This window comes from Hyperoodon ampullatus (assembly GCF_949752795.1).
Source record: "Hyperoodon ampullatus genome assembly, chromosome: 10".
In the NCBI taxonomy this organism is placed as follows: domain Eukaryota; kingdom Metazoa; phylum Chordata; class Mammalia; order Artiodactyla; family Ziphiidae; genus Hyperoodon; species Hyperoodon ampullatus.
In genome coordinates, this window is record NC_136923.1 from 38428489 (window position 1) to 38456413 (window position 27925).

The 27925-nt window shown below is 55.3% G+C and overlaps 1 protein-coding gene across 2 annotated transcripts; it reads right to left on the bottom strand.

The window, feature by feature from the left end:
• Positions 1-1624: 1624 nt before the first annotated feature.
• Positions 1625-27650, bottom strand: MAPKAPK3 (MAPK activated protein kinase 3; the record flags this gene model as incomplete). Of its 2 annotated transcripts, XM_079712735.1 has the most annotated exons (10): positions 1625-1777; positions 2483-2563; positions 2835-2920; positions 3368-3492; positions 3821-3896; positions 5094-5217; positions 7199-7278; positions 7741-7805; positions 8965-9104; positions 27426-27650. In XM_079712735.1, the coding sequence occupies 10 exons, from the start codon at positions 27648-27650 to the stop codon at positions 1625-1627; spliced, it is 1155 nt and encodes a 384-aa protein (XP_079568861.1). The 2 variants fall into 2 exon arrangements, with proteins under 2 accessions (XP_079568861.1, XP_079568862.1); XM_079712736.1 differs by lacking the exons at positions 1625-1777; positions 2835-2920; positions 3368-3492 and having other exon boundaries at positions 2557-2563.
• Positions 27651-27925: the final 275 nt, after the last annotated feature.

Genomic DNA, 27925 nt, shown 5'->3' on the forward strand with positions numbered 1-27925 from the left:
GCGCTCTGCCCGCCCTTCAGCAGGCTGGCACACAGCTGGGGGTGGCCACTGTGGGCAGATGCTGGCACACATCAAGCCGGGGGTGGGTGTCACACACGTAGCACACCAGGAGGCACAGAGCTGGGGGCACGGGGCAGCTGCCATCCCTTAGCTCCCATGACTTTCCCATGCCTGTTGAGGCCAGGGTGGACCTGGAGTCAGCCTGGCATGTTTACCAGGCCTGAGGCACCCTGTCCAGCAGCAGTGAAATCATTAGTAGGTGTGAGGACATGCCCTTAGCCACTTTTGTCCACTCATATAGACAAAGAGAAACTCAGGAACAAGGGGAAAATGTCAAAATGTTGTTTACTAATATCTGGATGTAAAACCCAGCAGTATTTTACAAATAGTGTGACCACCCTATTTGACATGGTCTAGGATTTCCCTGCCCGTGAGAGAAGCGTAAGGAACCAGCAAACAGGCCGGGGGTCAGGCACTTGCCAGGCCCATATCAGGCGTTCAGCATTCTGAGGCTGCCTGGGCAGTGTGGGGCTGGGTGATCCTGGACCAGCAAGGAAGGGGCACTCTCTGCTCTGACTCTGCCAAAGCCAGGACCAGACCCTCTAAGCGTCACACAGCAGCCCTCCACTGCCTCGGGTCTGACCTGGAGTATAGAAAGAGACCCCTGATTAACGGGGAGCCTTTGGCCCTGCCCCAAGCTATCCACTCTCGCAAAAGTGCACCAAGAGACAACCCCTGCCATCAATCAAGACAGAGTAGAGGATGAACAGTTAAGGAAAGGCTTTCCTGCCTGGGATCTGGTGAGCAGGTGGGGGCAGGGTAACTGTTTTAGCTTTTGTCACAGTGACATTTCCAAAGTAAAAAAAAAAAGGGTTAAAAATACCTCCCACTGACAGTGAGATGAGAGGCTACTCTTTGGGTGGGGGGTAGTAACAGGATGCTGGGCCCAGGGACTCTGTGCAAGGAGAACTCCAAGGGCCCTGTGGGACGGGGTTGCAGCAAGACAGGGCTGGACCACCCAGAGAGCCAGGCAGACTGACCCTGCAGCCTCAGGGAGACCAAAGAGGGGTGAGCCTGAGAGAGGCATCCAGCGTGAGGGAGAGCAGCCTCCCCAAGAAGGCAGGCAGACCCTCAATTGCCCCTCTCCCTCCCTTGCTCACTCACTCAGCATTCAGAGACAGCAACTCTGTCCCTGGTCACCATGACAACCAGTGGCCGGATGCCTTTCCCAAGGCCAGGCCCATCTGCCCACCCTCCAGGGAGCCGTTTCCACAGAAGGAGGGAAGCCCAGCCACAACTCCCAGTGGCCTAGACGTCTAAGGCCATGCCCAGGGCAGGACAAAGTCACAGTTCATTCAGGCCACTCTGGTCAAAGGCACTGCAGCTGCAGCAGGTGGCTCCCTAGCCCCCAGGTTTTGGCCCTTGTCTAGGGCCTGAACCTGGGCTGGAATTCTGAAGGATCAGGGTCACGTCCCCCCATCCTGAAGTTCCAAGTGACAAATTAAAACATAACAAAAATAATCCTTTTGTTAAAAACCATGAGCCTGGGCCCTCTGGGTCAGGGCCTCAGGCCCCTCCAGTGTGTCCTCCAGGCTGAGGCCCAGCTCCCCCACAGCCGCATGAGCTACTGATTGTTGCAGCCCTGAGAGGCCGAGGAGCTGCCTGCCTGCTTCTTCCTCCGCTTGTTGAGGAGCCGGTTGTTAGAGGTCTGCAGGTCCTTGATCTTCACCTGGTCATAGTCCACTCGCATGGTTGCCAGGGCACTGGTCATTTCCTCCTGGGGACAGATGTGGGGGGAGGGCAGGTACACTGACCTCAAGAGACATCACCTCCTGCCTGAGTAGCCCCTTAATAATATCAGTGATGGCAGTGACCATCTATGCTGCCCGAGTGTCCCCTGTGTAGCCAGCACTGGGCCCATCCCTTTGCCTCATATGATCTTCACTCTAGTTCATTGTGGTAGACACTGAGCTTATCCAAAAAAGCACAGAAAGTATAGTGACTCCCTGGGACCATACCAAGGGTAAGTAGGACAGGGACTTGGACCATTGTCACCTGCTCAGAACCACAAGGCCTGCAGGGGATACCATTTGCTGTGCACCCAGGGCACCAGCGCCTGAAGATTGTGCCCTGGTTGCCCCAGGCTCTGAGCTGCTGCCCCATAGGCTCAAATCTGGCCTCCCCTAAGTCTAAAAGCAGGCTGACCACCCTCCCAAATGTTGCAAATCATAGGAGGGATTATGGCCAAAGTTTGGTCTGTTTGACCCCAAAGCCCCCCCTTCACTGAGGGCGTGAGCCAGGAGCACCACCCTGAACGGGGTAGTGCAGCCCAGTGCTCCAAGTGCCACGGTCAGACCACGGCTGCAGTCACTGACATAAGGTGAGAGGGGCCGAAGACCCACGTTCTGGGTGGTCACCACTGTGGAGTCCCTTTTTCCAAAACCCTGCTACTTGCAGGGAGGCTAAGGGAGAGTCCACTCACCTTGACTTCATCCCAGTGGTCTTTGTCCTCCTGCAGCACTCGGGCTGTGTGGAGTGGAGTCTGTGGCACCACCATCAATTGCTGGAAGGAGCCCCAGGCCTGTGGATCAGAACCTGCGGGCACCCAGGACAACGCTGGCTGCCCCACCCCACCCCCTTTCTTCCAGTCTCAGATGGGGAAACGGAGACTCAGGGAGGTGAAGGAGCCTGACATGAGCGGTGGCAAAGGCAGGTTATAGGTGGGGCACTACCGCACATCTGTGGCCCACGGCAGGGACTCCGGAGCCATCACTCTTCTGGCAGCCCTGCTCAAGCTCAACACCCTGCCCACCATAGGACGAGGTGGCACTCACGTTGATCCAGGGATGGTTCATGAATTGTGTGATGGTCAGCCTCTCTGTGGGGTCTGTCTTCAGCAGGAGGCGGATCAGCTGCTTGGCTAGTGAAGAGAGGGGAGTGGTGAGGATGCGAAGTTCCTCAGAGCCAGTCCCCACCTCCCAGAGACCACCAGCTCTGCACACACTCCCAAATTCCTAACCCACAGAAACAGCGAGCTAATAACTGTTCCTTGTTTTAAGGCATTAAGTGTTCGGGGTAATTTGTTAGGCTGCAATAGATAATTGATATGAGGTAGACTTGTTTGTGGTCTCCAAAGGGAAAATATAAACAGGAGTTAGAGGAAGTTTTGAGGAGGCAGGTTTTGAGCCCATTTGGCAGATAGAGAAACTGAGATTCAAAAAGGTTAGGTGACTTGCCTAGGACCACAAAGCTGGGATGTGGGGGAAGCTAGGATCTGAATATAGGTCGGTTTGACACCAAAGTGTTCTCTCCCAGAAGGAAGGCTTATGGAGTCCAGCGGAGCAAGCTGGGGCAGAGATTCACTCACCATCCTCAGAGACCTCCGACCACTCAGGATTGGGGAAGCCATACTGGCCCAGGCGGATCCTCCTCTTCATCCCCGGGGAGATGGCCTGGCCCGTGTTGGAGTAGAAGGGCGGGTAGCCGCATAGGCTGGGGGAGGGCAGAGGTCATTCGGCACAGGTGTGGGGGAAGCGCCAGGGTGGACCCATTCTCCTCCCCCAAGACCCTGACTGGGGAGACAGGCAGCCAGACACCAAGGTAATAATACCAGCCCTCAGAACTCTGGTGTTCATCCCAGGACCACCATCTGCCCTTGGCATGGGGAGGCCTTCAGGGAGCCTGAAGAAGAGGTGTCCCATGACCAGAAGGGAAGGGCAGCCTCCTTGAAGAGTGACCCGCTCAAGCCCCTCACCGAGGATGGCGGGGGCAGAAGTGGTTCTGAGGGTACACGGGGTTGCAGGAGATGGATGGTACTCACAGGATGTACATGATGACGCCCAGGGACCACATATCACATGACTTGTCATACTTCTCTGGACCCAGGACCTCAGGAGCTACCAGGGCAGAGGGCACAGGAGGGGCCTCAGTCCCAAGGGTCCTCAAGACCAGGCAGGAGCCTAAATCCTGGACAAGGTGGAGAGCAGGTGCCCAAGCTGGGGGATGGGGCAGAGCAGATTGGTGTCTGGCACCTTCTGGGAAGGCAGCATGTGTGTGAAGTTGCGGGAGGAAAAGCAGCTCCCAGATAAAATAATCCCAATTTAGACTGGGCTGTAAGAAATGATAGCCTCCCAGCTACTTTGGGCCATCTCAGTCTTGGTGTGGGAGGAGAGGGAGAGGAGGGCAGTCTGGGGTTTGATGGGGTCCTGCCGTAGGTGAGAGGGCCTCAGCCCACCAGCTGCCCTCTGTCCCTTGCCTCCTGAATGTACAGCCTAGGTCATGGGTAAGGAGGGGCCACGGCCAGGGCTCTGGGTTCCACTGTCAGCCTGGCTACCATCCATGGGGCCTTGGTCTTCCCATCTGTTCAATGAGATGGGTAGGCCAGAAGATTTCTAAGTCAAAATACTGCAAAACACGTTCTGGTAAACAGTGCCATTCCAGCTGTCTCAGGGGGCTTCCCACCCCTTAAACAGCTCTTGGAAGGCTTATCCTGAGGGAGAAGAGCTCTCTGTAAAACGAGTCATCACCCCACTCTCCAGGAAGGGGCACTTTCAGCGGGGGCTTCTCCAGATCTGGGGGCTGCCCGCTCACAGAGGAGCAGGGAGCTTTTCCAGGAACCGTCGGTATGTGCACAACCCCGGGTCCCATCCATGCCCTCACCTAAGGGACCCTCTCCCACAAGGCAGGTGGCTGGTACCCTGCATCCCTCTAATGTAGGAGGAAATGCCTGCCCACTTTCTGAATATGACTCCCAGGAAGATGAAAACCAGAGAAAAACAACCGCAGTTGGGCTCCATCCCAAGCTGATGGCAGCCTTTTATCACGTATATATTTAGAGCCGCTGTGATGTCATTCAGCTCACAGGCCACAGCCAGAATTTTCCTGGATCTATTTTCAAAAGCAGAAGCTGAAGTTTGGGAGAATATTTTTGCAACCTCCGGCCCCCCAGTCACCGCCTCCTCGCAGACAGAATCCTCCCCTCCCTCCTCACTGGGCTTTAACCCTTTGGCTTCTGCACCCCACTGGCTGCCCCATACCACAGCAGGGTGAGGCGGGTGTGGTAAAGAGGTACAAACCATATCCCAAGGACTCACCCACATAATAGGGAGTGTAGCAGGGAGTCTGCAGGGCATTTTGGGTGGTCTCCTTGGCAAAGCCAAAGTCAGTGAGCTTTAGTACCCCATCTTTCTCCTTGGACGTGTAGAGCAGGTTTTCAGGCTGGGCCAGGAAGAGAAAACATTAGTCTGGAGTTAGGCACCAGGTGGGGGCAGAATCTTCCCTCATCCAGACTGATGCAGGAGGAGCCAGGTCCATCTCACTAAAAAGACCTGGGTCTTGGCAACCAACAACATAGGCCAAATATGGAGGAGACTAATGTGGCTGAGAGGTGACACCTCATCTCACAGAAGGGAAACTGAGGCAGTTGTTCAACCAAGGCTGCAGATAACCGAGTGCCACGGAGAGCCCAGGGGCAGGAAATTCTGAGCTTGAGTTGGTGATGCTGCCTTGAGATGCCAAAATGAGGGTTCTGGGGGAAGGTGGGCTGCAAGCGAGCCAGTGCTGCCAAGCACACAGCCTGTACCCAGCCCAGAATGAGCCTGCAGGACAGCCCCCCTGAGGTTACTCTGGGAGTGAAGACCCCAGGAGCTGCACAGAGGCCATCCTTCCTGGTTGCAGAGCACAGAGAGTCTGAGGGATGAAGGCAGTGGGGAATCTGCATGGAGGAGGCAGTCCTGAAGCTGTTCTTTTTTTTTTTGCGGTATGGGGGCCTCTCACTGTTGTGGCCTCTCCCGCTGCGGAGCAACAGGCTCCGGATGCGCAGGCTCAGAGTCCATGGCTCACGGGCCTAGCTGCTCCACGGCATGTGGGATCTTCCCGGACCGGGGCATGAACCCGTATCCCCTGCATCGGCAGGCAGACTCTCAACCACTGCACCACCAGGGAAGCCCTGAAGCTGGTTTTTAATGAATGGGTAGGACCTAGGCCCATGGAGAGGAGCGGCAGAGCTGGGGTAGAAGGATGGGTGTTAGATGGAGTTCCAGTTTGGAGCCAGTGAAAGCTATTTCTCAGGTCCTGTTTGAGATGATCCAACCTTGGACTGGGATTAAAAACAGGGAAGCAGTTTTGGTCTGTACAAAGGAATCTTCTTGGCAGAAGGCTTTTCTCCCCTTGGGAGAAAAAAAGGAAGCCAGGGCCAAAATAAAGCAATGGTTTATTTTGCAAAATAAAGCAAAGGTGAGACTGTTGTGGCTCCCCGTGTATCCAAAATCAAAGAATAACTGTATGGGTTGGCAGTAGTCAGCCAGAGGAAGAACCTGATGCAGCAGCTGGGCCCTCAGGTCTCCTCTGCCCAGTCTTAGGAGGAAATAAACCTGGGGGTGTCATGCTCTAAGTGTGGGGCTGAGGGCCCAGGAGTTGCAGATTCTACTCTGATGGTGGCTGGCACATGCATGTGTGTTCATGTGTGTATGAAAGGCTGCCTCGGTTTGCATTTCATCCATCTGATCTTGATCACCTGTAAGAGTCAGTCCTCCCTGGATAGGAAGTTTGGAGAGAACATCTCTCAAGCCCATCCACTGGAAGGGCAAGCAGGTCCAGCAACTGGGATTACCTCAGCTCCTTCATCCAGTGCCCAGCAAATGGCTTCTTTCCCCTAAAATGTTGACATTAGAGGGCTCCACCTATGGAAACTATGGCTGTTACTTCACAGAAGCCCCAACATTGTAAGGCAGCCCCTTCCTGAGGCCTGGCACATTGTCACCACAAAATCCTTGCTGAATGAACAAATGAATGCATGAATCCCAGTGCAGCAACTGCACAGCCTTGAGCAAGACAATCTCTCTCTGAGCCTCGGTTTCCTCATCTGTCAAATGGGTAATGGCACCCATCTCACAGGGCTGGGTGAGGATTAAATGGGATGCTTATCAGGACTACTGGCTTGAAGTAGGCATTCAATTATTCTTATGGCTATTGGGATTATACAGTGTTTGAAGGAAACAAGGAGACCCATCTGGCTAGAGCAGAATGAATATGCTGGAACCATGGGAGAAAAGGTTGAGAAGAGCAGTCTTGGCCAGGGGGAAGAGGCCTTGAATGCCAACCGAGGAACGTGGCCTTCATCTAGTGGATGCTGGGACCATTGAGGGTTGTGGATGGTACTCTTTTCCCTGGTCTCCGAACCTGGATCCTGAAGCCTCACCTTGACATCTCGGTGGGCAATGTTCCAGCTGTGCAGAAACTGGATAGCGGTGCCAATATCCCGCATGATCTCTGCAGCTTCTGCAAACAGAGACAGAGGAGAGGGTCACGGATGTCAGTCAAGGGTCAGGCAGCCTAGGGGGCCCCACCCCATCATCCCTCCTGGGAAAGCACAAGATGGTGCACTCCTCCCACCCAGGGCCCCCATCCCATACCCACACCCTGGTCACCCTAGTTTCCTCTGGGGATGCCCTCATCTCATCTGGGGCTCTTTCAGCAGGCCTGGGCTACCTCTCCCCAGCTCAACTGTTGGTTGGCACCAAGAGGCATGGAGTCCTCCATCCCAAGGCCATGGAGAGCCCACCTCTGACAAGGTGTCACAGACTCACAGAACCCCTTGGGAGATAAACACTCTGTCCCACCCTCTCTTATTCAGCTGGGGAAACTGAGGCACAGAGAGGAGCAGGGCCTTGCCCAGCATCACAAAGAAACTCTGTGTGAGCCATCTCAGCCCAAATCCCCAGTGCAGCTGCACGTACACACCTCTCTCAGTGAAAGCTTGGTCGCCACGCTCCTGAATCCTGCTGAACAACTCACCGCCTTCCATGCTATTAGAGAAAGTGGGCAGGGAGGAGGAGAATCAGGCATCAACCTGCCCCTGCCCCGAGTCATGGGCCCAGGCCTCCAGCCCTGCTGCTCTTCTGGGGAACGGTCACCTTCAGCCTCCCTGTGCCTTGCAGAGCCTGGTGCATGGTGGGCTGTTGGCTTGGGTGGGTTGAACTCAACTCTTAGAACTAGGGATCTTAACCAAGGAGCACCTGTGTTCCCAGGGGCACTGCCCCTACCTGGCAGCCCCACCCTCATCCAGATTTCCCCAAGTGAGGAAGGAGATGTCAGTTATCATCATCATGGCCACTGTTTTCTGAGCACCTACTGTGTGCTGTGCCCTGGGCAAACCCTTTTTGTGCACTGCTGTGTAATCCTGGGCTGGTCCCTTCATCTCTCAGTGCCTCACCTTCCTCTTCTGTAAAACAGGGATTATAGCACCAGCCTCACAGAGTTGTGAAGATTGATTCAGCAATACACATAGAGCACTTAGAATGAACAGGGTGAATGCTACATTAAGATCTCCCTCCACATTTTACATGGGAGTTACAGCGATTCAGAGAGGTTAGCAGTTGCCCAAGGTCACACAGCTAGTGGGTGGCAGAGCCAGGATCTGAACCCCAAATCTGACTCAAGAGCTGCTACCCTGTGGTGTGAGGGGGAACTTTAAAGGCAGACAGGGAGGAGCTGGAGGCCAAGACACAGGGCCCAGGGTCTGAGGAAGGTTAGGGTTGAGCCACAGTGCTTGTGGGAGAAGCCCAGGGTGGAGGAAGCCGCTGGCTCCTGGATCTAGGCCCTGATCACCCAGCACCTGGTAGGGCCGTGGGAGCACCAATCCAGGTGGGAAGGAGAAAGCTGAGAGGACAGTGTACTTCTCACTCTTCCCCACATCTCTCCCCAACCCCCTACATTCAACTCTTCCAGCCCCTCCTCACAGAGTGGAAATCATACCCAGGGAGGCCACATTAGAGCCCCTGTGGATTTCTTCCCACCCTTGCAGGAAGGCCCTTGTGGCCAGCTGTGCAGGTCCACGACCCTTCAGAGGCTGGGGGGGCCTCCCGGAGATGCTATCTGAAGAACAGAGACAGCTCCTAAAGAATGGCGGGAGCCTGGGGGCCACAGGGGTATAATGAGGCGCTGAGGCAGGGTGGGCCAGCATACCATTCCATGACGACGAGGAGACAGCGTCTGTTGTGATGCATGTTCTCATACACATCCAGGATGCGCACAATGTGGGGGCCGCCCGAGGCTTGCCAGTGGTGGTCCACCTCCTGCCGGGCCTTGGGGCTGTCATACAGGAGCTGAGGGCAGGTAGGCACAGAAAGTGTCAGGCCTAAAATCCACTTCCCCTACTGGAGCCACGCAGTAGTGCCACTGCCCTCACTTTGCAGACAAGGACACGTAACCTCAGAGAGGCCTGTGACCTGCCTAAGGTCCCCCAGTTTATGAAGGGCAAAATGAGGATTCAAATCCAGGTTTTCCTGATTGGTGATCCAATGAGCCTCTGGACTTGATTGAGGGTCAGCTTCAAGCAGCTTAGCTGGTAGCTCAGGAAGCCCTGGAAAGTAGCTCAAAGCTTGGAAGGGCTCAGAGGCCAGAGAAGCCCCTGCCTCCCTTCTTGGGGACAGCAATTGAGGTGGAAATTGAGTGGACTTCGTAGAAAAATCACACATCACCTGTGAGACCCAGGCCAGGAGCCACACATCCCCAGAGCCTCATTTTTACAGTGAGATGGCATGAGGGTTGTGGACCAGAGGTAGAGGTTGGCAGCAAGGAGGATCCTGCTCGAGGGAAGTGACCGCCTGGTGGGGTGAGGTCTGGGCTTGGAGCTAAATTCCTCCAATGACTCACTGTGACCTCAAGCAAACATTCATGGCTCCAAGCCACAGCCCACAACTCTGTAAAATGGAGTAATAATAGTCATCCCCACAGGATGCATCACATCAAGGCAGGCAGCACGTGGGTGGGCGTCAGGATCCTTGTTCAGGTTAACTCAGCCCTGGGCTGTGGCTGTCAACCTTACGGCCAATCACCGGAAATGAGCAAGACCCTGAAGTGGCCATGCTCAGAGGAGGTGTAGGGGGTGGAGAAGTCAGCCTGCAGGGTGAGGTGGCCCAGAATGGGGAGAGCAGGGACAAGCCATCCCCCGCGTAAGGCTGCTCACATTTGCTTCCTGGCTGAACAGGGCTGAAGACCAGGGTTGGAACCCAAGATAGGCTCAGACCAGCTCCATCTTGCTCAGTACCCGCCAGACCCTGGGCCACCCTGGGCCTTGCTTTCTTCTTCCGCAGGATGGTTTCCCCTCTGCCAGGGCATGTGTGGGCAGGCTCTGGGACCAAGCTCCCTAGGCAAAGATCAACTGGGGTGGAAACGAAGGCAGTGGGTCCCTGCATCTGCTTGCCCCTTGGTCTCTGGAGCTTGATCCTAGTGTGGGGTGCAAGGAGCTGGGCAAGCCCCTCCACCAGCTCCGGGGTTCCTTCTCCACTAAACAGTCCAGAATTGGGGTGTGCATGGAGACGGCTGTAGGCAGACACTCCCAGCCTGGAAACCATGGATCCCTTGCTCATGCTGCCTTTGCCTCCTCTGTTCTGCCCACACAGCTCCCATGTACCGGCTTCTTACTTAACAGCACTGTGGGTAGAGGCTTGGTCACCCCCACTCACCACATCAGCTCCCCCCACCACACTGTGTCCTGAGGTGACTCAAGCCAGGGGCACCTCAGGCTTTAGCCACAAGACCAAAGATGCACCATCCTCCCTCCCTGCTCTGTCCTCTCTGCACCCCTTCTCTGCTTGGCCTCCTAACACTTCTCCCTGCCTCCTGCCACCTCTTCCCTAGCCCACCAGGGCCCCCAGGCAGGCTCCTGGACCCTCTCCTCACTCTGCCCTGCTTCTGGTACCCAGCCCCGGTACCAGGGTCCTCTCTCTTCTCTCCTAAAATCCCAAGCTCACAGCTGAAATGCTTTCGGTGGGGTCCTCAGCCCTACCTCTTTCTCTCTGGTCCTTCACTACCTATCCCCACCCCCACTCTAAATCGCCAGCCCTAGTGCTCCAAATAAAGGCCACCTCCTTGCCTGGCATCCAGAGCTTGTCTTCCTCTCCCAGCTCATTTCCTGCTACCCTGGCCCCAGAGCACTTGATTCTGGTCAGAATGATGTATGTTCTGATTCCAAACAGGCCTCACTCTCTGCCTACGCCAGGTGCACTCTTGCTCCATCTCCTCTACTGGGCCAACTCCCTTTTTCTGAGGAAGGTTCTGGTGTCAGTTCAGATGTCTCCTCCTCTGGAAAGTGCTCCCAGCACCTCCCTCAGTGGTTTTTGCCTCTGTACCTCCACCAGCCTGGAAGCAGCTTGAAGGTACAGACAGGTCAGGATTACCTGGGAGTCCCCGGCTGGGGTCTGGCAGAAGACACTGGGCTCCTGAACAAATGAAGGATGGGATGATGGGCATGGGGCTGGAAGGAGACGGGGGTGTGAGAGGGAAGGGAGGAGGAAGATGGATGGCCTGAGCCTGCACCCTGTGCTTCGCTGAGGAGGAGAAGCAGGTGGAGCTGTCCTGAGCTGGAGCCTCTCAATGCCTCCCACCCTACTCAGTCCATATTTAGGATCCCATTTACCACATGGATTAAAATAGTCCTTCTCTGAGTGCCAAGGCCCTGAGAACAGGCACAGGGGTGGGGAGAGAACTGCCCCTAGAAAACACAATAAATGCCTCCAGGTCTCTCTAAAGGGGAGATTACAGAGCCCTGCACCTGGGCCCACCCAGGGCCAGCTGCCAAGAAACCTCCAGGGCTGTCTCTCTTAATCTCTCAGGGTGACCTTGAGTGCAGCCCCAAACCTCTTAGAGGCTCAGTGTTCTCATCTTTCTTCCCCCTTGCCAAAGTCTTCTCCTCTCCTAGGAGTATCCCCAAAGACACCTCCTCTCAGAAGCCCTCCCTGAAAATATGTCTAAAGAGGACCTCGAGGGTCCTTATTCTCCCTTCATCCTTTATTTTTCTTTCTTTCTATATATGCTTTTTTATTGAGGTATACTTTACATACACAGATCTCAAGAGTCTAGTTCAATGAATTTTGACAGTTGCATACACCCTGTGACCCACACCCCCATCAAGACAGAAAATGTTGCCAGCTTCCCAGAAAGCTCCCGCATCATCACCCTTTTTTCCTCCCTCCTGTGCATCACTTGCTCACGACCTACAATTAACTTGTTCCTTTGATAACTCTTTAAAAAAACACACACACATATAGACGTTACACTTTCAATATGCCTGGCTCTGTTCTGAGCACTTGAGAAACATTAGGAGGAAGGGACTTTATTACCACCATTCTTTAGCTGAGGAACTGAGGCACAGCGAGGTGAAATAACAGGCCCCAGATCATGCAGCCGTTTCCCCAGTCAGGCTGGCATTGTGCTGCCTCTGGCCTCAGACTGTGGGCCCCCAAGGGCAGGGCCAGTCTGCCTGGTCACCTCTGGGTCCCAGTACTGGCACAGAGCACTGGCTCAGATAATATCTGTAGATTTCATGAACAAATCTATAAAGTGGGGATAAAGGGAAGAAACCCTCACAACCCATCATGAGGAGAGAACAAGATTAAATTGAGGACCCAGGAAGGCTCAACAAATGAAAGACATGACAACCTGGACAGACTTCCTCCCCACTGTACCTAACCTACCCTCTCTGGTGAACTTTACCTCCTCTTCCAAGGAGCCCATCCTGACTCCTCCAGCCCACAAGGCCACTGCTACAAGTTGGCTTCATTCATGCAAGTATATGAGGCTTCACTATCCTTCACGAAAGGTGTCCCCAAGCAAGAGCCCCGTCTTCCCAGGCATGGGAATGAGTACAGGGCTAAGAGACAGGAGCCCCAGGTCCTACTCTTATTCTCAGCGTGACCTGGGGCTGGTCTTTTGCCTCTCTGTGTCTCTGTTTCCCTTGTGTTAAGATGCAGGGCTTGGGCTAGACTGGGGGGGATGGGAACCACAGGGAGGACCTCTGGTCAGGGGCTCCTTGCAAAGTGGGGTCAGTAGCCCCACTCCCACAGCACTGTCCCCATGGAGCAGCCTCTGGTCTCCACTGACCCCATATTCAAATGCCTGAAGCTGCTGGGGGCCACCCGGTATCTTGGTCCCCAGCCACAGCTGGGAAGAAAAGAAGATGGGGTGGCCTTCTGACAATGCAACATACCCGTACCCCGTCCCCACTCCCATCCTACATCCCCTGAGCCCCCCAGGGGTCCACCAAAGCTGGAGGGCCTGCGATGGCTCCTGGACAGCTCCACAGCCCCAGCTACTGCCCAGCAGGCTCCCTTATATGCCTGTGAGACGGAACCCTGGCTTCCTCCTAAGGGAGGGCTCCCAGCTCTCCTTGAGTTGTGGGCCCCCACTGAAGTTACACAAGCATCGAATTTGAGACCATATTTCTTTGATCAAATGACAATGCTCTAGCCTCAGTCTTTGATTATGTGGTTTCCACCTCTCCCTTCTCCCCTTACTCTCCTTTGCCAAATTCTCTCACCTACCCCCAGAGCCCGTAGCCAGAGAGCCGAGACCCCTGCCAACCCCACCAGACAGTGGACCCCAGCAAAGGTTGAGGGCAGAGGGGCCCACGCCCCTCCAGCTCTCCAGGTGGAATGGGAGCCTCAGAACTGGCCAGGCCTCCTCCCTATCTCCACGCTGTGTCCCTTTCCACCCAAGCACAGGGTTTACATGTAGGTGGAGGAACTCTTGAGTTCAGGAGCTGGGAAAACAACAGCAGCATTTGACTGTTTGGAAAACAATTTACAGTTTACAAAACACTCTTTTCCCTTATCTCATGGGAATGCTGGTGCCACCCTGTGAGGCAAGCAGGGCGGGGACCATCAGCCCCAATTTATAGAGTGAGGAAAATGAGGCTCTGGAGGATGAAGTCATTGCCCTGGGGTCACCAGGCTGGAGTAAGGTAAGGCTGGACAGGGAGGAGAACAGGACTCCTGAGAGAGCATCCAGACAACCCCTCCCTGAGGGGAAATGAGAGGACGGGGTGGCCCCGAGTCAGAGAGGCACTGGCCAAAACTACTACTTGCAAGACTTGGGAAACTTGTTCTGAAATAAATGTGTGCATAGGTGCATGGGTGTGTGCATGAGCAGGGATGTGAGTAGGTGTGTGTGTGTGTATGCATGGAAACATCGGTAAATGTACATGAGTACGTGCACATAAGGGGTGTGTGCGTGGGCGTGTACGGGTGTATGTGGTATGGGGCTGGGAAATGTGTGTCAGTGTGTGGGCCATGGTATGTTTGTGTCTCTAGACTCTGTGATGTTGATTTTGATCCCCTCAGAGAATAAGGCCCATCCATCTGTCCATTTATTTGTCCAATATTTTCTATTTCTCTGAAGTGCCAAGCAGAGAACTGGGCACAGAGAGGTGCCCAAGAAAGACTGGGGATCTTGCTGCTACAACTCAACCTGTGACAGCCTTTTCTGGGCAGGTGACCAAGCCTAGACCCTCTGCTCAGACCTCCTCTCCCACTGAGGCCCCATCTCCACTGCAGGAGCCATCACCTCACATTGCCCAGAGCTGTAAAAGTACTCTGTCTGCCTTCCTAGAGCATCAAACAGAGCTGGGATGTCTGCAGTGACTCTGTAAGACACAGCCTTGGGACCAGCCCCCAACACCCTTCTTCACCCTTCTTCCCAGGCCCACATGCCCACCCACACAGCCAGCGTCCACATCCAGCTCACCCCAGGATGAGCTGTTTTCAAGTAAGTGTTCACAGTACCTGTCTCTCTCTCACACACACACACACACATACACACGAGGCCCCAAGGCCCCGGGCTGGACAAGCAGCCTCTCCCACTCCATCCCAACCTCCACATTCCCAGCCAATGAACCTACAGCCCAGGCCAAACTGCTGTGGCCTGTGCCGGAACACCCACTCCTTCCAGGGGAAGACAGCTGGTTTATAATCTCTCCCATCAGTGAGGCAGCAGCAAATTAAAAAATATGAACTCTGGATTTCATGACAGCCCACAGCTCAAGAGACATTATTAACCCTACAGCAAAGGGAACCTCATGGAGGCCAGGGATCCACTTCCTCTCACTGCTCTGTGGGCCACTAAAGTCCCATTATTTCCACTTTCTTGGGATTCCAGCTTGGTTTGATGCCAGAGGATAGAGAGGAGAGAGGCAGGAAGGACTGCTGTGTCCCCCAACACCTTCTCTCCCACCCTGCGGTCTCACCCCAGCCTCAGGCAAGGGCAGGCTGGAACACTCAGGAGCTGCATCTCCGGGCTGTCAATTACACCAGTTACACACGCTCAGCGCCAAACACTCAGGCAGTAGAACTGAACAGAATATTATGGGAAAATCTAGGTTTGCGACTCATTTTTTTCACTGTGGAGAACCCCAATTCTCTACAGAGGGAAGTTATAGATGAGAAAAAGCACTTTGAATTTACTAAACTCCCTCCTTGTTAAGAGTTTTTCAACTCAGCCATATCTGAGGTCCCTTCTGGCTCCCAGTTCTGTAATTATTTGGGATTATTTTCCCATGGGAACATATCTCTAATTTTATGAGAGACACCGCTGGAAGAGCAGGATTCATTTTACAGCCAGCTGTTGAGACCACCCTGCCTTGTGCTGTGAGCAGCAGGTGGTTATTAATACTCTGCACCCTTGCCCCTGGCCAGCTAGTGGGACCCTTGCTGGCTGCTTTGCCTACTTAGAGCAGAGGCCATAGCCTCGGGATGGGGTGGTAGAGACTGACCTCTAGTTCAGGGTTTGAAGCAGGAGTTTCCTTTTTAAGGCCTCAGTATCTTCCTTATAAACCCAGACTCATCCCCCCGTCACTGACTTCACCCTCTCCCTCCCCACAAGGGCACCAATGCTATTTGGAGAGTTGCTGGTCATGTCAAATCTAACTTTTTAGCCCTAGTTTCAAATTAGAGCCTCAGACATGTGCCATTATTCTCTCGTGCACTAATTTCCCCAGCTTTCGCAGCTCATTAAGAGAGCTAACGGAACCGATTTTGCAGCTATGGATTAGTTGGCCCCATGCCAGATCAGACCTCGCTTCGTTAAGTTCTGGCCATATCCTGTCCTCCGTCTCACCCTGTCTGTTCACTTCTCCTCCTCAGCAGCTTAAGTTCCAGGGAGGTCGGCTCACATGATCTACTGACCCCAAATGCCCAGGCCCCAGCTGAACGCCTAAGGACTGACGGAGTCAGGACAGGGATAGCACACCCTTAATAACAACCGTCCCTCCCTGGTGCTTGGCCAGTGCTGTGTTGGCCACAGTGCTTGGTCACAGATACGGCCTCACTCAGTACTCATCACATCCTGAGAAGAACCAGCATCATCCTTTTCCTGTGGGGAGCCTGTGACTCCGAGAGGTTAAGTGACTTGCTCAAAGTCACATAGCTGGGTAGTGAGAGCCAAAACTTAGATCCAGACCTGTTGGCTTCTAGGCAGTGAGGGCGATGCAGGCGGCTGCTTCGTTCCTGTCATGTGTGGAGCTTGGCCCCACAGCCCTGGGGCTAGATCAGGCTCTGCCCCTTGGCGGTCATTACAACGGTGGTGGATGTTCACAGAGCCCCTGCCATCTGCCAGGCATGTTACACACCTGTTAGCTCTTGCCCTTCAAAAAGGGCATTACTGGGGCTTCCCTGGTGGCGCAGTGGTTGAGAGTTCGCCTGCCGATGCAGGGCACGCAGGTTCGTGCCCCGGTCCAGGAAGATCCCACATGTCATGGAGAGGCTGGGCCCGTGAGCCATGGACGCTGAGCCTGTGCGTCCGGAGCCTGTGCTCCGCAACGCGAGAGGCCACAACAGTGAGAGGCCCACGTACCTCAAAAAAAAAAAAAAAAAAAAAAAAGGGCCTCACTGACCATCACTTTCAGCTTAGAAGACTAAGACTCAAGGATATTCTATAGCTTCTCTGGGTCACATGGTTCACACATGGCCACCTCTGAGTCCAGGAGTCCTTTGGACACCAGGATTCAACCCTCATGCCCAGGGAGGACTGCACATTTTACAGATGTCTTCCTGACCCCTATAAACATTTACTGGCCCTGCCTGGGGGCCAGGCCTGGAGCTGCGGCTAGGAATGCTGCCACAGGCACTCCATACTCAAGGATTTGGGGGTCTATGGATGAGATACTGCCGATTAGGATGCCTGATGAGGATGTAGGCCCTAGGGAATTGCGCCTGGCTCCTTCTCTTCCCTTCTCCTTTCTTTCCAGATCCAGAACCTGGCAGAGCAGGCAAGATGGGGAAGGCCAGCCCCGGGAAGAAGGAGGGTCCCCAAACAGCTGCTCCCATTCCAGGCCAAGGGTGGGGTACCTGATGGCTGGGGCAGGGGTGGGGGGACCAGGAGGAAGTGGCTGACTGGCTGGGAGCCTCCCTAATCACCTCCCGCCAGAGTCCTGGGAGGGGAGGAAGTGGCTGGGGCTCTAGGCCCAATGTCTTTCCAGGAAGCTCTGCCAGCAGGAGAGCCAACACGCATTTTGAAATTGTCAAATCTCAGGAACACAAGAACTCCTTCAATTTGCTAAATTTTGGTGGCCTCTGTTTGTCTGCTTCCTCCCAGCCCCAGAAAACGTGGAAACAAAGGCAGAAGTGCCAGGTCTGGGGAGGAATAGGGATGAGAGGGGGAGGGGAAGAATGCTTCCAGAAAGAGGGAGCTAAGCTAGGCTCCCAGGCAGGGAAGGAGAGGACCAGTGGGAACACGAGTGCTAGCTGGAGCAGGCCCAGGTCCCAGTGCCCCAGGCCAGGGTCCATGCACTATGAAAGACCAGTTGTGGCCACAGGGCTCTGGGTCAGACAGACCTGCGTGCCAGATGCAGAGGCCAGTTCCATCCTCCACTCACCTGTGGCTTTGGGCAGGCCATTCAACCTCTCTGAGCCTCACTGGCCCAATCTGGAAAATGGGGATAGTGACAGTACTCATGTTCCCAGGTGGCCACGAGGACAGAATGAGAACACACAGAGAGCTCAGATTAGCACAGTGCCAAGTGCACACTGAGTGGAAATGGGCTTTGAGGTTTGCTTGGCTTCAGGATTCCCCTGGGTCTTGCCCTGAGGTGGTCTCACACTCTTCACCTCCCTATTCTCCAGAATTTGGGGAAATTCAGGTGCAGCCTCTGGGACCCAGGGAGGCAGACTCCCTCCAAGCCAGCAGGTCACAGAAATGGTCTCAGATCCTGAGAGGGAGGCCAAGAATCAAGTCTATGGAGGGCTTCCCTGGTGGCGCAGTGGTTGAGAGTCTGCCTGCCGATGCAGGGGACACGGGTTCATGCCCCGGTCCGGGAAGATCCCACATGCCGCGGAGCGGCTGGGCCCGTGAGCCATGGCCGCTGAGCCTGCGCGTCCGGAGCCTGTGCTCCGCAACGGGAGAGGCCACAACAGTGAGAGGCCCGCGTACTGCAAAAAAAAAAAAAAAAAAAAAAAGTCTATGGATACCGATGCTATGAAAGGCTCAGTGAGGAGGGGCAGACCCTCCAGGGTGGGAAGATCATGGCTAATCTCAGGGGAGGGACCCTGGGGCATGGGAAGCAAGGCTGAGAGCTAGGGACCTAAGTCAGGGAACTAACCCAGCCCTCAGCTTTGGCAGACTGGAGGAGAGGGCACATCCCCACTCTCCCAGGTGGCAAACACCTTTACATCCTCAACTCCTCCATGCATCCTTTTGGGCAATGTCCCCTTCTGCAAAGTGTGTGGTGACCTTGGACCTGTCCCCTAATATCTCCCTGAGCCCCAGTTCCTCATCTGTGAAATGGATATGCACTCTCCTCACCCATGGCAACGAAGGGAGGGGGGCAGCCAGGTCTGAGACTATCGGCACCTGCTTTACAGGCAGGGAAAGAGGCCCAGAAAGAGCTACAACCTCCTCCCCCTCCCGGAGGTTACACAGTGTGTAAGTAGCAGGATCAACTCCCTCTGCCCCAGGCAGGTGCCAGATCCCAGCATCCCACCCACAGCCTTCCCACAGGGGGCTGAGGAGAGGCCACACAGGTGCCTTGCGAGCCCCCTGAGTGCATACTCAGAGGGTCCAGCTTCTATTATCATCTAACTTCTTAGAGGAAAAAAGGATTTTTCTGTCAAAATCAGCTACATAATTGGTGAAATGTTACCCTGGTTCTATTTCTTCTGTGACAGTGTAAAAAGAAGACATCTTCCTCATAAGACTGGACAATTTTTAGCAAACGTAAGTGTTTTATTCTAATCTCAAAAATGTCTCTTCAATGGTCCCTCCTCATGAGGAGACCCCACCTTGGCCACAGAGTCTGTGCCCCCAACTGGCCAGTTGTGCTGCAGTGACGCCCGCATAGCCCGCGCAGGGCGACAGAGGACAGGCAGCGACCAGGGCGAGTGAGGTCATGCCCAGGCGACCCCTGCTGAGGCACCCAGCTTGCCATGCCTGTGGTCAGCTCTGGAGAGGGGACCCAACACACTCTAGCTCTCAGAAGAATGACAGCTGGTCTCTTTCCCCTGGAGGAGACGTTACAAAGATGACAAAGGAATAAGAAGTGGCGGGGGGGTGGGAGGATGGACCACACCACCCCCAGAGACGTGGTGCAGAGACCCTTAGGAACCTTCTGACTCCACCCTCAGACCTGCTCTTCCCAAAGCCAATTTCATATCTGCTCTGCATCTCTCCCGCTTCCCTTGGCTTCATCCACGTCCCCGCAGCTCCCCACACAGGCCTGGGTGAGCACCGGCAGCCATCGCCCTACTCAGGCTCCTCCCAGGGGAGGCAGGGAAACTGGCTGCCCAAGCTTCCGGCAGACCTTGGCCCCTGGTCCCTTTCTCTCTCCTGCCCCTGTTCAGCTAGAAGGCTCCCAGGCCTCTGACACCCAGCTGGCTCCTGGGAAAATCTCGTCTCTGGAGCCGTAGCTGTGAGGAAGAGGAAGTGGAAGAGGGAGGAAGGCCCCACCCTCTGGGAGACCAGGATGGCAGCCAGCCAGCACTGAGGGACACTCCGGCCATGGGAATGGACTGCAGTGACTCACCCTCACTCTCTCAGGCCTTTCTAGGGTAAGGACACACCCTGGTACAGGCTCGGCTGACTCAAGGATTGAACCAGCCATAGAGCGCAGTGCAGAGGGGTCTTCAAACCTGAGTCATAACCCCCTGAGCTCCTGTCCCTAGCAGAGCACATACCCTGCTGGTGGTATCACCAAAGATGACCAGGTTCCCCTGGCAATACCATTGCTAGCTGGCTCAGGAGAGGCATCTCGGGGCACCCTCTAGTCAGCCTCCGTGCTGCCTGTCCTCTTGCAAGAGCGGCCCCAGCAGCGAGCAAGGGGGGCCCCACCACCTGCCTGCTTGCTTGGCACTGCCCACAGTCCTGCCCACCCAGAGGGTCTTCACAGCCAGAAGGGGGCGCCCTTGTCAAACAGAGCGCCCAGCCCCTCATCTTACAGAGGGGCAGACTGGCCTGGGAGAGGGGCCCAGCTCCTGATACCCACTGAGCCTGGCACACAGGGAAGGATGGCTGAGAGCCACCATCTGGCTGCCAGACAGGCCAGGGTTCCGGGGTTACTTCGCCTTCATGAATCTCAGTCTCTGCATCCATGACATGGGGGTGATCACAACCCATCCTTAAGAGTCTGCTGTGCTTGTGTTTAGCATGTCGGAAGCATTCAAGGGATAAGTGGGTGCTCTTATCCCCATCCCCACCCCCTATGCTGCTGCCTGCCAGAGGGCATGGAGAGCACCGGCCAGTCCCTCTGACACATCCTGAGAAGGGGGCTTGTTTATGTTGGGGAAACAGCTAGGGAACAAGCTATGAGCCCTTAGAGGCTGAACCCTTAGGAATGGGGCGATGAATGTGGCCGGTCAAGGCTCTGATCCTTCACGTTGAAAACAGACTGCGAGTTTTGCTGAGGTGGGGGTGAGGGCAGGTGCAGGGTGCAGGCTAAAGAGCCAGCTGCTCTGGGGTGCTTCTCCCAGCTAGTGCGGGGCAGCGCACAGTTGCACAGGCTGCACCTCGCATCTCAAGTCCTCCTAGCCCCTCTGCAGGCTCCTTCAGCTGGCTCCAGCCCCTTCTCTCCCCAACCTCAGCCCAGGAATCCTTGGGAGTCACAGTGCTCCTGGTCCTGCACCATTGTCCCAAGCAAAAGGCTCAGACCATTGAGCCGTAAAAGGAGACCCACAGGCAGAGGCCACAGGCAAGGCTGACCTCCCACACTCCACAGGAGGATGCCTCAGGTTACAGGCTTGGCCCAGATGCTCCTGACTCCACTGCTCTGGTAGCAAACGCAGCCAGCAGCTGGTCGAGGCCAGGAGCAGGAGGAAACACTGTGAGCGGCATGGGCGCGGCAGTGCTCCTTCCTGTCCTACCCCCACCCTGTCCCTAGGAGGTGGGGCAGACTTTCAGTGACGAGGATGAGTCCCGAACACCTGACCAGCCCCCATCTGTCCTCTGCCTGCCCGAAACCCACAAGACAGAGTGGCAGGGCCCGAGAGGGGAGGGACGGAGTGAGAGCAGGAGAAACAGAGATGGGAAAGAAGAAAGGAGAGGGACAAGGAGGCAAAGAAGACCGAAAAGGGAGAGCAGCACAAAGAGAAAGTAGCAAGGACAAAGGCCTAGTCTAAAGAAAAGGGCAATCCTAATCCCAAACCCGCAAATAAACCCCAAATCAATTTTCTCAGTGTCTCTGGTCTGTCCAGCGCTGAAAAGGCCTCCTGAGGCTCCCTGTTCCCACAAACAACCGGCTGCCTGCCGCCTGGTACTCCAGCCCTAAACACACCCCCACGGTTCCCACAGAGCAGAATTTTAATCACAATTACACTGGCCCTAATCTACTTAGTTCCAAAAGGGCTGGGGGGCGGGGGGTGGTGGTGGTTTCTTTCACACCATTCTTTCCAACCCTGCGAGGAGCTGGCTTCCCCAGGTGCAGGGTGAGCCCAAGTGAGTCCTCATGAAGGCCAATAATGTGCCACCAAAAAATGCACCCAGGCCGCCCCAAAGGAGAGCTCTGCCCTCTCACAGTGCCTGCAGGCCCCAGCTGTCTCACAGCAGGAACCTGGGGATAGTTAGCTACCAAGACTGAATCCTGCTTCCCACCACATATTCAAACCCTGCGTTCAACGGCACCCCAAAGACGATGGTTTTGCAAAAAATTCCGAAACTGCCTTTTTCCAAGGTTACTTGGGGAGAAAGTAGCAGAAAGGACTTCAAGCCCAGAGCCCTGCTCCTCTCTCAACCCCAGGCAGCCTCTCATGTGGAGCCACACAAGACCTCGAACAGGTGGGAGGGAGGGCAGCAGAACCAAAGTTCTCCCGGGAAAACATGGGAGCCTGTGGGAGCCCACTGGAGCGGTGGTCTCCCTGCCCTGAGAGCAGTAGACCCACTTATCCAGGTAGGGCCTGGTGCGCACTTTTACAGCACAGATGTGTGGGGAAGGCGCCCTCGTCTAGGTATAACCACCGTCCCCAGCTCTTGCCTGGTGGCCTTCACCTATGGACACGTGGCAGCCAGTTGCCAGGCTGGGACCAAAGAAGGCTGGGGGGCTGCACAGCCAGATGCTCCACCTGCTGCACCCTCTCAGGGGCCTCCCATGATGGTGTCCCAAGGAGGCCCTGGGAGAGGAAGACGAGGGATCCAAGTAGAAAACCAGCTTCCCCAAGTGCAAACCTGGGGAACAGGCAGAGACAGAACAGACCTCTATTGCCGTGGAGACCAGGCCCTGAGCTGAACAACAGCCCAAGTGACCCAGAAGCCCCTACAGCACCCCTGGCAATAGTACTCCACAAGGGTCCCAGTGATGCTGTGAAAGAAAGCTCTGGGAGAAGGAGGGAGGATTTTTGCCCACCTAGTGACGGAGGGCACCAAAGACAGACAGAGGCGTCTGGTGGGATGAGGTATGAATCTCAGTGGTGGGCAAATGGAGAGGGAGAGTCACCGCTGACCACTTCCCCCCATCCTTTAAACCCTACGTTAATGCCTCTTTTTCCACAGGGCCCTTTGGTCTCTCCACGGCTCCCCAGAGTTTGTCAGGGCCTGGACACCAGCCCTGCTGAGATTAGCCACATCCTACCAGGACACAAGACTGGGAGTGGGGAAGTGGTACTCCACAACAAGTGCTGAACTGTACAAACCAGGCATGCTGTCACATACACCCAGTGCCCTCCTCTGTCATCCACATCCTTCTCAGACCAGAGGCCTGCATTAAAGCTGGCAACCTCTTCCAGGAAACCTCCCCTGGCTGGCCCAGTCCTGACAGTTTCCTCTTGCCCACTCACCAACCTGACTTCCTGCCTGTGGCACCCTGGACTTCGCTGGGCTGGGCTTGTCTGAGACTCACAAGGCTTGAGATGAACCATATACCCTTTCTGAGGCAGTCCCACAGCCATCATGGTCCCTGTGCACTGGTCTTGCAGGACCACCACCTGTCCACTTACAGGCATAGAGTCCTGTATAGTGAGGAGAGCTGGGGAGATACAGACAAACACCAGCAGTATCACCTGGGGGCCAGTGGAGTCATGGAGGACGTTGCTACCATCTTCCCAGGAGCCAAGCCTCAAAGACCCTCCCATGTCCCCGTAGACTTGCATGAGGCATGAGGTGACTTTGGTGCTAAGACTCTGGCATCAAACTGCCTGGATTCACGTCCCAGCCCTGCCACTCACCAGCTATACACCTTGGGCAAGTCGTTTACCTCTCTGAATATCAGTGTCTTCATCCATAAAATGGGAATGAAAAGAGTTAGGGAAGATAACATGTATCGTGCACTGGGACAGGGCCTGCCAGACAGAACGCTCTGCAAAACTATTAGCCATTCACAAGAATATTAGACTCCATACCACCAAGGCCTGAAGCTGGAGAGATGGCATTAGTTCCTGGGGGGTGGGGGTGGGAAGAAGACTCTGGAAGTCCCAACAAAGGGGATCCTGACAGTAGGCTACGAGCACAGCTTCTAAAGCTGCGAGCGAGGCCAGCTGGGCAGGATGTGAAGCATATCTGAACAATCCTCCGCTGCCCCAAAATCTCACTATTTGCATTTTGTAGAGTTTGATGCTCTCCTTAGGATCCTCATTTAAAAAGCAAGTTGCCCACTCCTGGCAATTAAAAAGGCTCTACTCGAGTGTCGAGTGTCATAGTGCTTGAATTCCTCAGATTCTTTCCTTTCAGGAGAGGGGCAGCCTGAAGAGATGCTTGGGTACAGTAAAACCACTACTGGGGACTCCATTGTACAAGGCCACCAGCCCTCCACATGCTTCCTGATTTGTTGACTCAGTAAACAAGAGGTCCTGCAGAGGCTGATCTGACCAGTCTGGAGACGGTAGGTGAAGGGGTAGCAGCTCCAAATGAGAAAGTACCTGGCCTGCCTGGCAGCCCCACCCAGCCTCAAATCCAGCTGACAGCACCAGCTCCAACAGGCCAGCCCCACCCATGGAGCAATGCAGGGATCTCCTGGGCATGTGGATCCAGCACCCCAACACTCTACTCTTTGACAAAGATGGGAAGATGAAGGCACTGGAAGCCCCAGGGGCCTCCAACATTTTTCAGCGGACCCAGAACCCAGAGAGCAGGGCTAGGAAAGACTCCCACTGCAGACCCCCTCAGTCTCCTCAAGGCTTTGTTTTTATTTATCTAAATACCACTGTCACTTCTGCCTCCCAGGAGGCCGAGGACCACAAGGCGGCTTGGCAGGAAGTCAGGAGAGGAGGGAATTCAGGCCTCTGCTATAATCCCCTATCCTAATCAAGCCACGTGACTTCTGACCACTAACTCCAGGTCCTGACTTTCATATATGGGATAAGGTTTGAGAGGCTGGGTGTCTAATGTGATGGGGTGGCTGTGTCCAGTTAGGAGTGAAAATAAGGGGTGTCAACCAGTTAGGCCTGAAAGGGGTCACAAGCAAGAGGTCAGTGGGAGACAGTCCCCTGCCCCAGATACTTGGCAGGCAGACCTCTAGTTCCTGCCAAAGGGACAGCAGAAGTGCTAAGGGTCGAATGGAGAGTGGAATGACGGCACTGGTGGCAGAAGCTGGCCTTGGGAGAGAGTTCCTGAGTATGAATGAGGCCAAGATGGACCAAGCCAGCGGTCAGGGGCTGAGGGAAAGGAGAAGAGGCCCAGCTCCCCAGGAAGGAGAAGCCTGCTTCTCTAGGGCCCCCAAAGAACAGCAACAGCTACAGGGCCATCGACCACAGCTCTTCCTGTTTTATGAGTGCCTGCTGTGTTCCAGGCTTTATGCTAAGCACTATCTACCACCCTAAGCAACAGGGCCAAGAGGACAGATATGGGAGAGGCCATGACACTAGGCCTAAACCAAGAATGGCAGAGATGGCCTGGACAAATCCAGACCACAAGACAAAGACGGGCCAGCCTGGTAACCTAGGACGTAGGTCCAGGGAAGCAGAAAGGCACAGGGCTAGGCAGAGGCAGAGAGAGGGCTAAGACCCATTCATGGACTGGCTGAGCTCCTGGGGCCCAAGCCAGGCCATGTGCTGAGGTCTCCTGGTCCTGGACCTCCTGGGCAGGGGGAAGAGGCTATAAGCATAAAGGTGCCACCTACCTTGTCAAGGCTAGAGCCATCACTCACAGTATAGGTACAATGTGCTAGAGATTGTGCTCATCCCATCTTGGAAGATGGTGAGGCCCTACCTAGCTGGGTGGGGACTTGGTCACTGGAGGGGGGTGGTTGGCAAGAACAGGAAAGTGCTGGGTGGGGGCACATCTAATCCATGTCCCCCTTGAGGGCTAACCTAGCACCAGGTCCTGAAGGTCCCAAGCCAATAGCCCTAGCCACACTCACCCATGAAGCCTAAAGGGGTACAGTAGGGGCATCTGTTCTAGGCCTGCCCCATTCCTAGTCCAGAACAGAGAGCACTGAGGCCATAGATTCAAGACGAGGTGCTTTGGAAGTTGTTGCAGACAGAAGTTCCCCCAAGTCACTTGTCAGACACACAGCACCTACGGGGAAAGGGCTAGGCCCAGGCCTGCTTAAAGCCAGTGCTGCCTGGGCCCATGAATTCCAGCCTCTCACTCCACCCCTGCCTCACTCACAGCATCTAGAGTACCACAGGGGGTGGTCAGAGCTCAGCCCTAGCTCACAAGGCCAAAACCTTGGTATTAAGAAGAGGCCTCTGTCGTCCCCTTGCCCACCCAGACTGCATCATGACCCTAGCAGGAGTGAAAGGGCTAAGATGGTGCTGAGGGAGAGAATGGAGACTCTCACTTCTCACTTCCTTAGCCCCATCTCCCCTCAGAAGAGCCTCCTTTTCCTTGAAGGACCCAGAGAATCCCCTGCCCGGGGCTCCAAAAGGGCCTCCCAACCCCACTCCACTGCTGGGTTCACAAGCAAAGAAGCTGTGCCTGAGACCCAGCCTCACCAGCCCTGCCCTAAGCATCTTCCAGACCCATCCTCATGATCCCCTCCAAGACCACCCTGGGGAGATGACCCCCTCTATCAGTCCTAGGGCCACTGGGAAAGACACAGGGAGCTGGGCCCAGGTCCCCTGCTCAGATACTTGCAGACTCTGTGCCCTAAATAACTCCTGTAGCCTCTCCAGGCCTGCACCAGGCCCTGTACCAATTACTCTACATGTATCATCTCATTCCAAGCTCACATCAACTCTCATCAACCCTTGAGCAGAGAAACCTGATTTCAAGCGTCCAAGACCTAGTCCAAGGTCATGGAGCTGGCAAATGCAGGCCAAAGATTAGAGCTACATCTGCAGGACTCTGTGCTTGGGCTCATAATTGCAATGTCTGTAAAATGAGGAGATCCTTAGCTGTATTCTAACCTCCAGGAGCCACTCTCCTTGCCATACTCTACCTATCCAGGTGGCCACTGGTACAGGCTGCAATTAAGTAAAGTTCTCAGTGATGACAGATTCAAGGGCTTCTAGGTACGGGTCAGGATTCTGGGCCCAGAACTATATGACCTAAGCCAGAACTACATGGCTAGATCAGCCACCTCCAGGACTCCCTGAGCTCCACATGTATCAGTGAGGTCTTAACCAGGCCTATAGGGAGCCTATGGTATGACGTGGCTAGATGGCTGGCTGCCCTCCGCCCAGGAAACAGGGTGGGTCAGAGCTGGAGCAGGGCCGCCCCCTCTCAACTTGGGCCTAGTGACTCATCTGGAGCCCATCAACAGCTTCCTGCCCACAGGTGCAGTGGGCGTCAGCCTTGCCCACCAGCAAGCCCCGGGAGGCTCCCACCACTCCAGCCTAGGCAGCAGGGGACCTCAAGAGAATGTAGCCCCACCCCAGGCTTTCGTGAGGACACAGCCTCAGGCAGAAAGAAACTCAGACCCATTCCAGTCAGAAGAGTTTCTCATGGAAGGAGCAGCCAAGCTGAGTGAGGGTCCCCCTTGGGCCCAAACTCATAGGCCCAGCCAGAAACCCAGAGCCAGGAGCCCCTCCTTCCCTGCTTCCGGGTACAGCAGGCTCTACCCACACTGACTCCACCCCTTGACCCCTTGCTCCCTGGGACACTCGGAGCTTAGCAAGGCTAAGCCTGTTTCCCCATCTGTAAAGCAGAGAGAACCAGGAGTCCAACCTTACAGAGGAGTAAGAAGATGAAATGCTGAGCATAAGAAGCTTAACAGGGGCCCTGGTCATATCCTGTACCCACAGGTCTTTGCTGTTGGGCCCTCCGGGTCACCCACGCGGCAGTGAGGGGTCACTGACCTTCAGGGCACACTTCTGCCCGGTGTGCCGGTGGAAGCACTCCAGCACCTTGCCGTTCACACCCAAGCCCAGCACCTGCTTGGACAACTGGTAGTCATCGGTCACTGCGTACTTCTTGGGCTCGCGCCGCCCCCCGAGGGCGGGAGTGCCGGCTAAGCAAGGTCCACAGGGTGCACCTGGTGGGGGCGCAGGGCCCCCCTGCTCCTCTGCTGTCTCGACATCCATGGCCCCCGCGGGGCGCTCAGAGGCGGCCCCAGCCTGGCGCGTCCGGGGCCACCTGGGAAAGAGAGGTAGAGTGAGTTCCGTTCAGACTTCTTCAGTACACCCCAGCCTTGGAGGCCCTGAGCCAGAGTGGGCTTCGGGTGGGGGACAGGGCTGGGAATGAGGAACGAACTGCCGGAGTGTACGGACCCGCGGCAGGGGGAGGTGGTCACGCAGCCGGGCACAGGCGAGTCCTGCCCGGCCACCTGTCAAGAAGGGAAAGGACCGCGAGGTCCCGG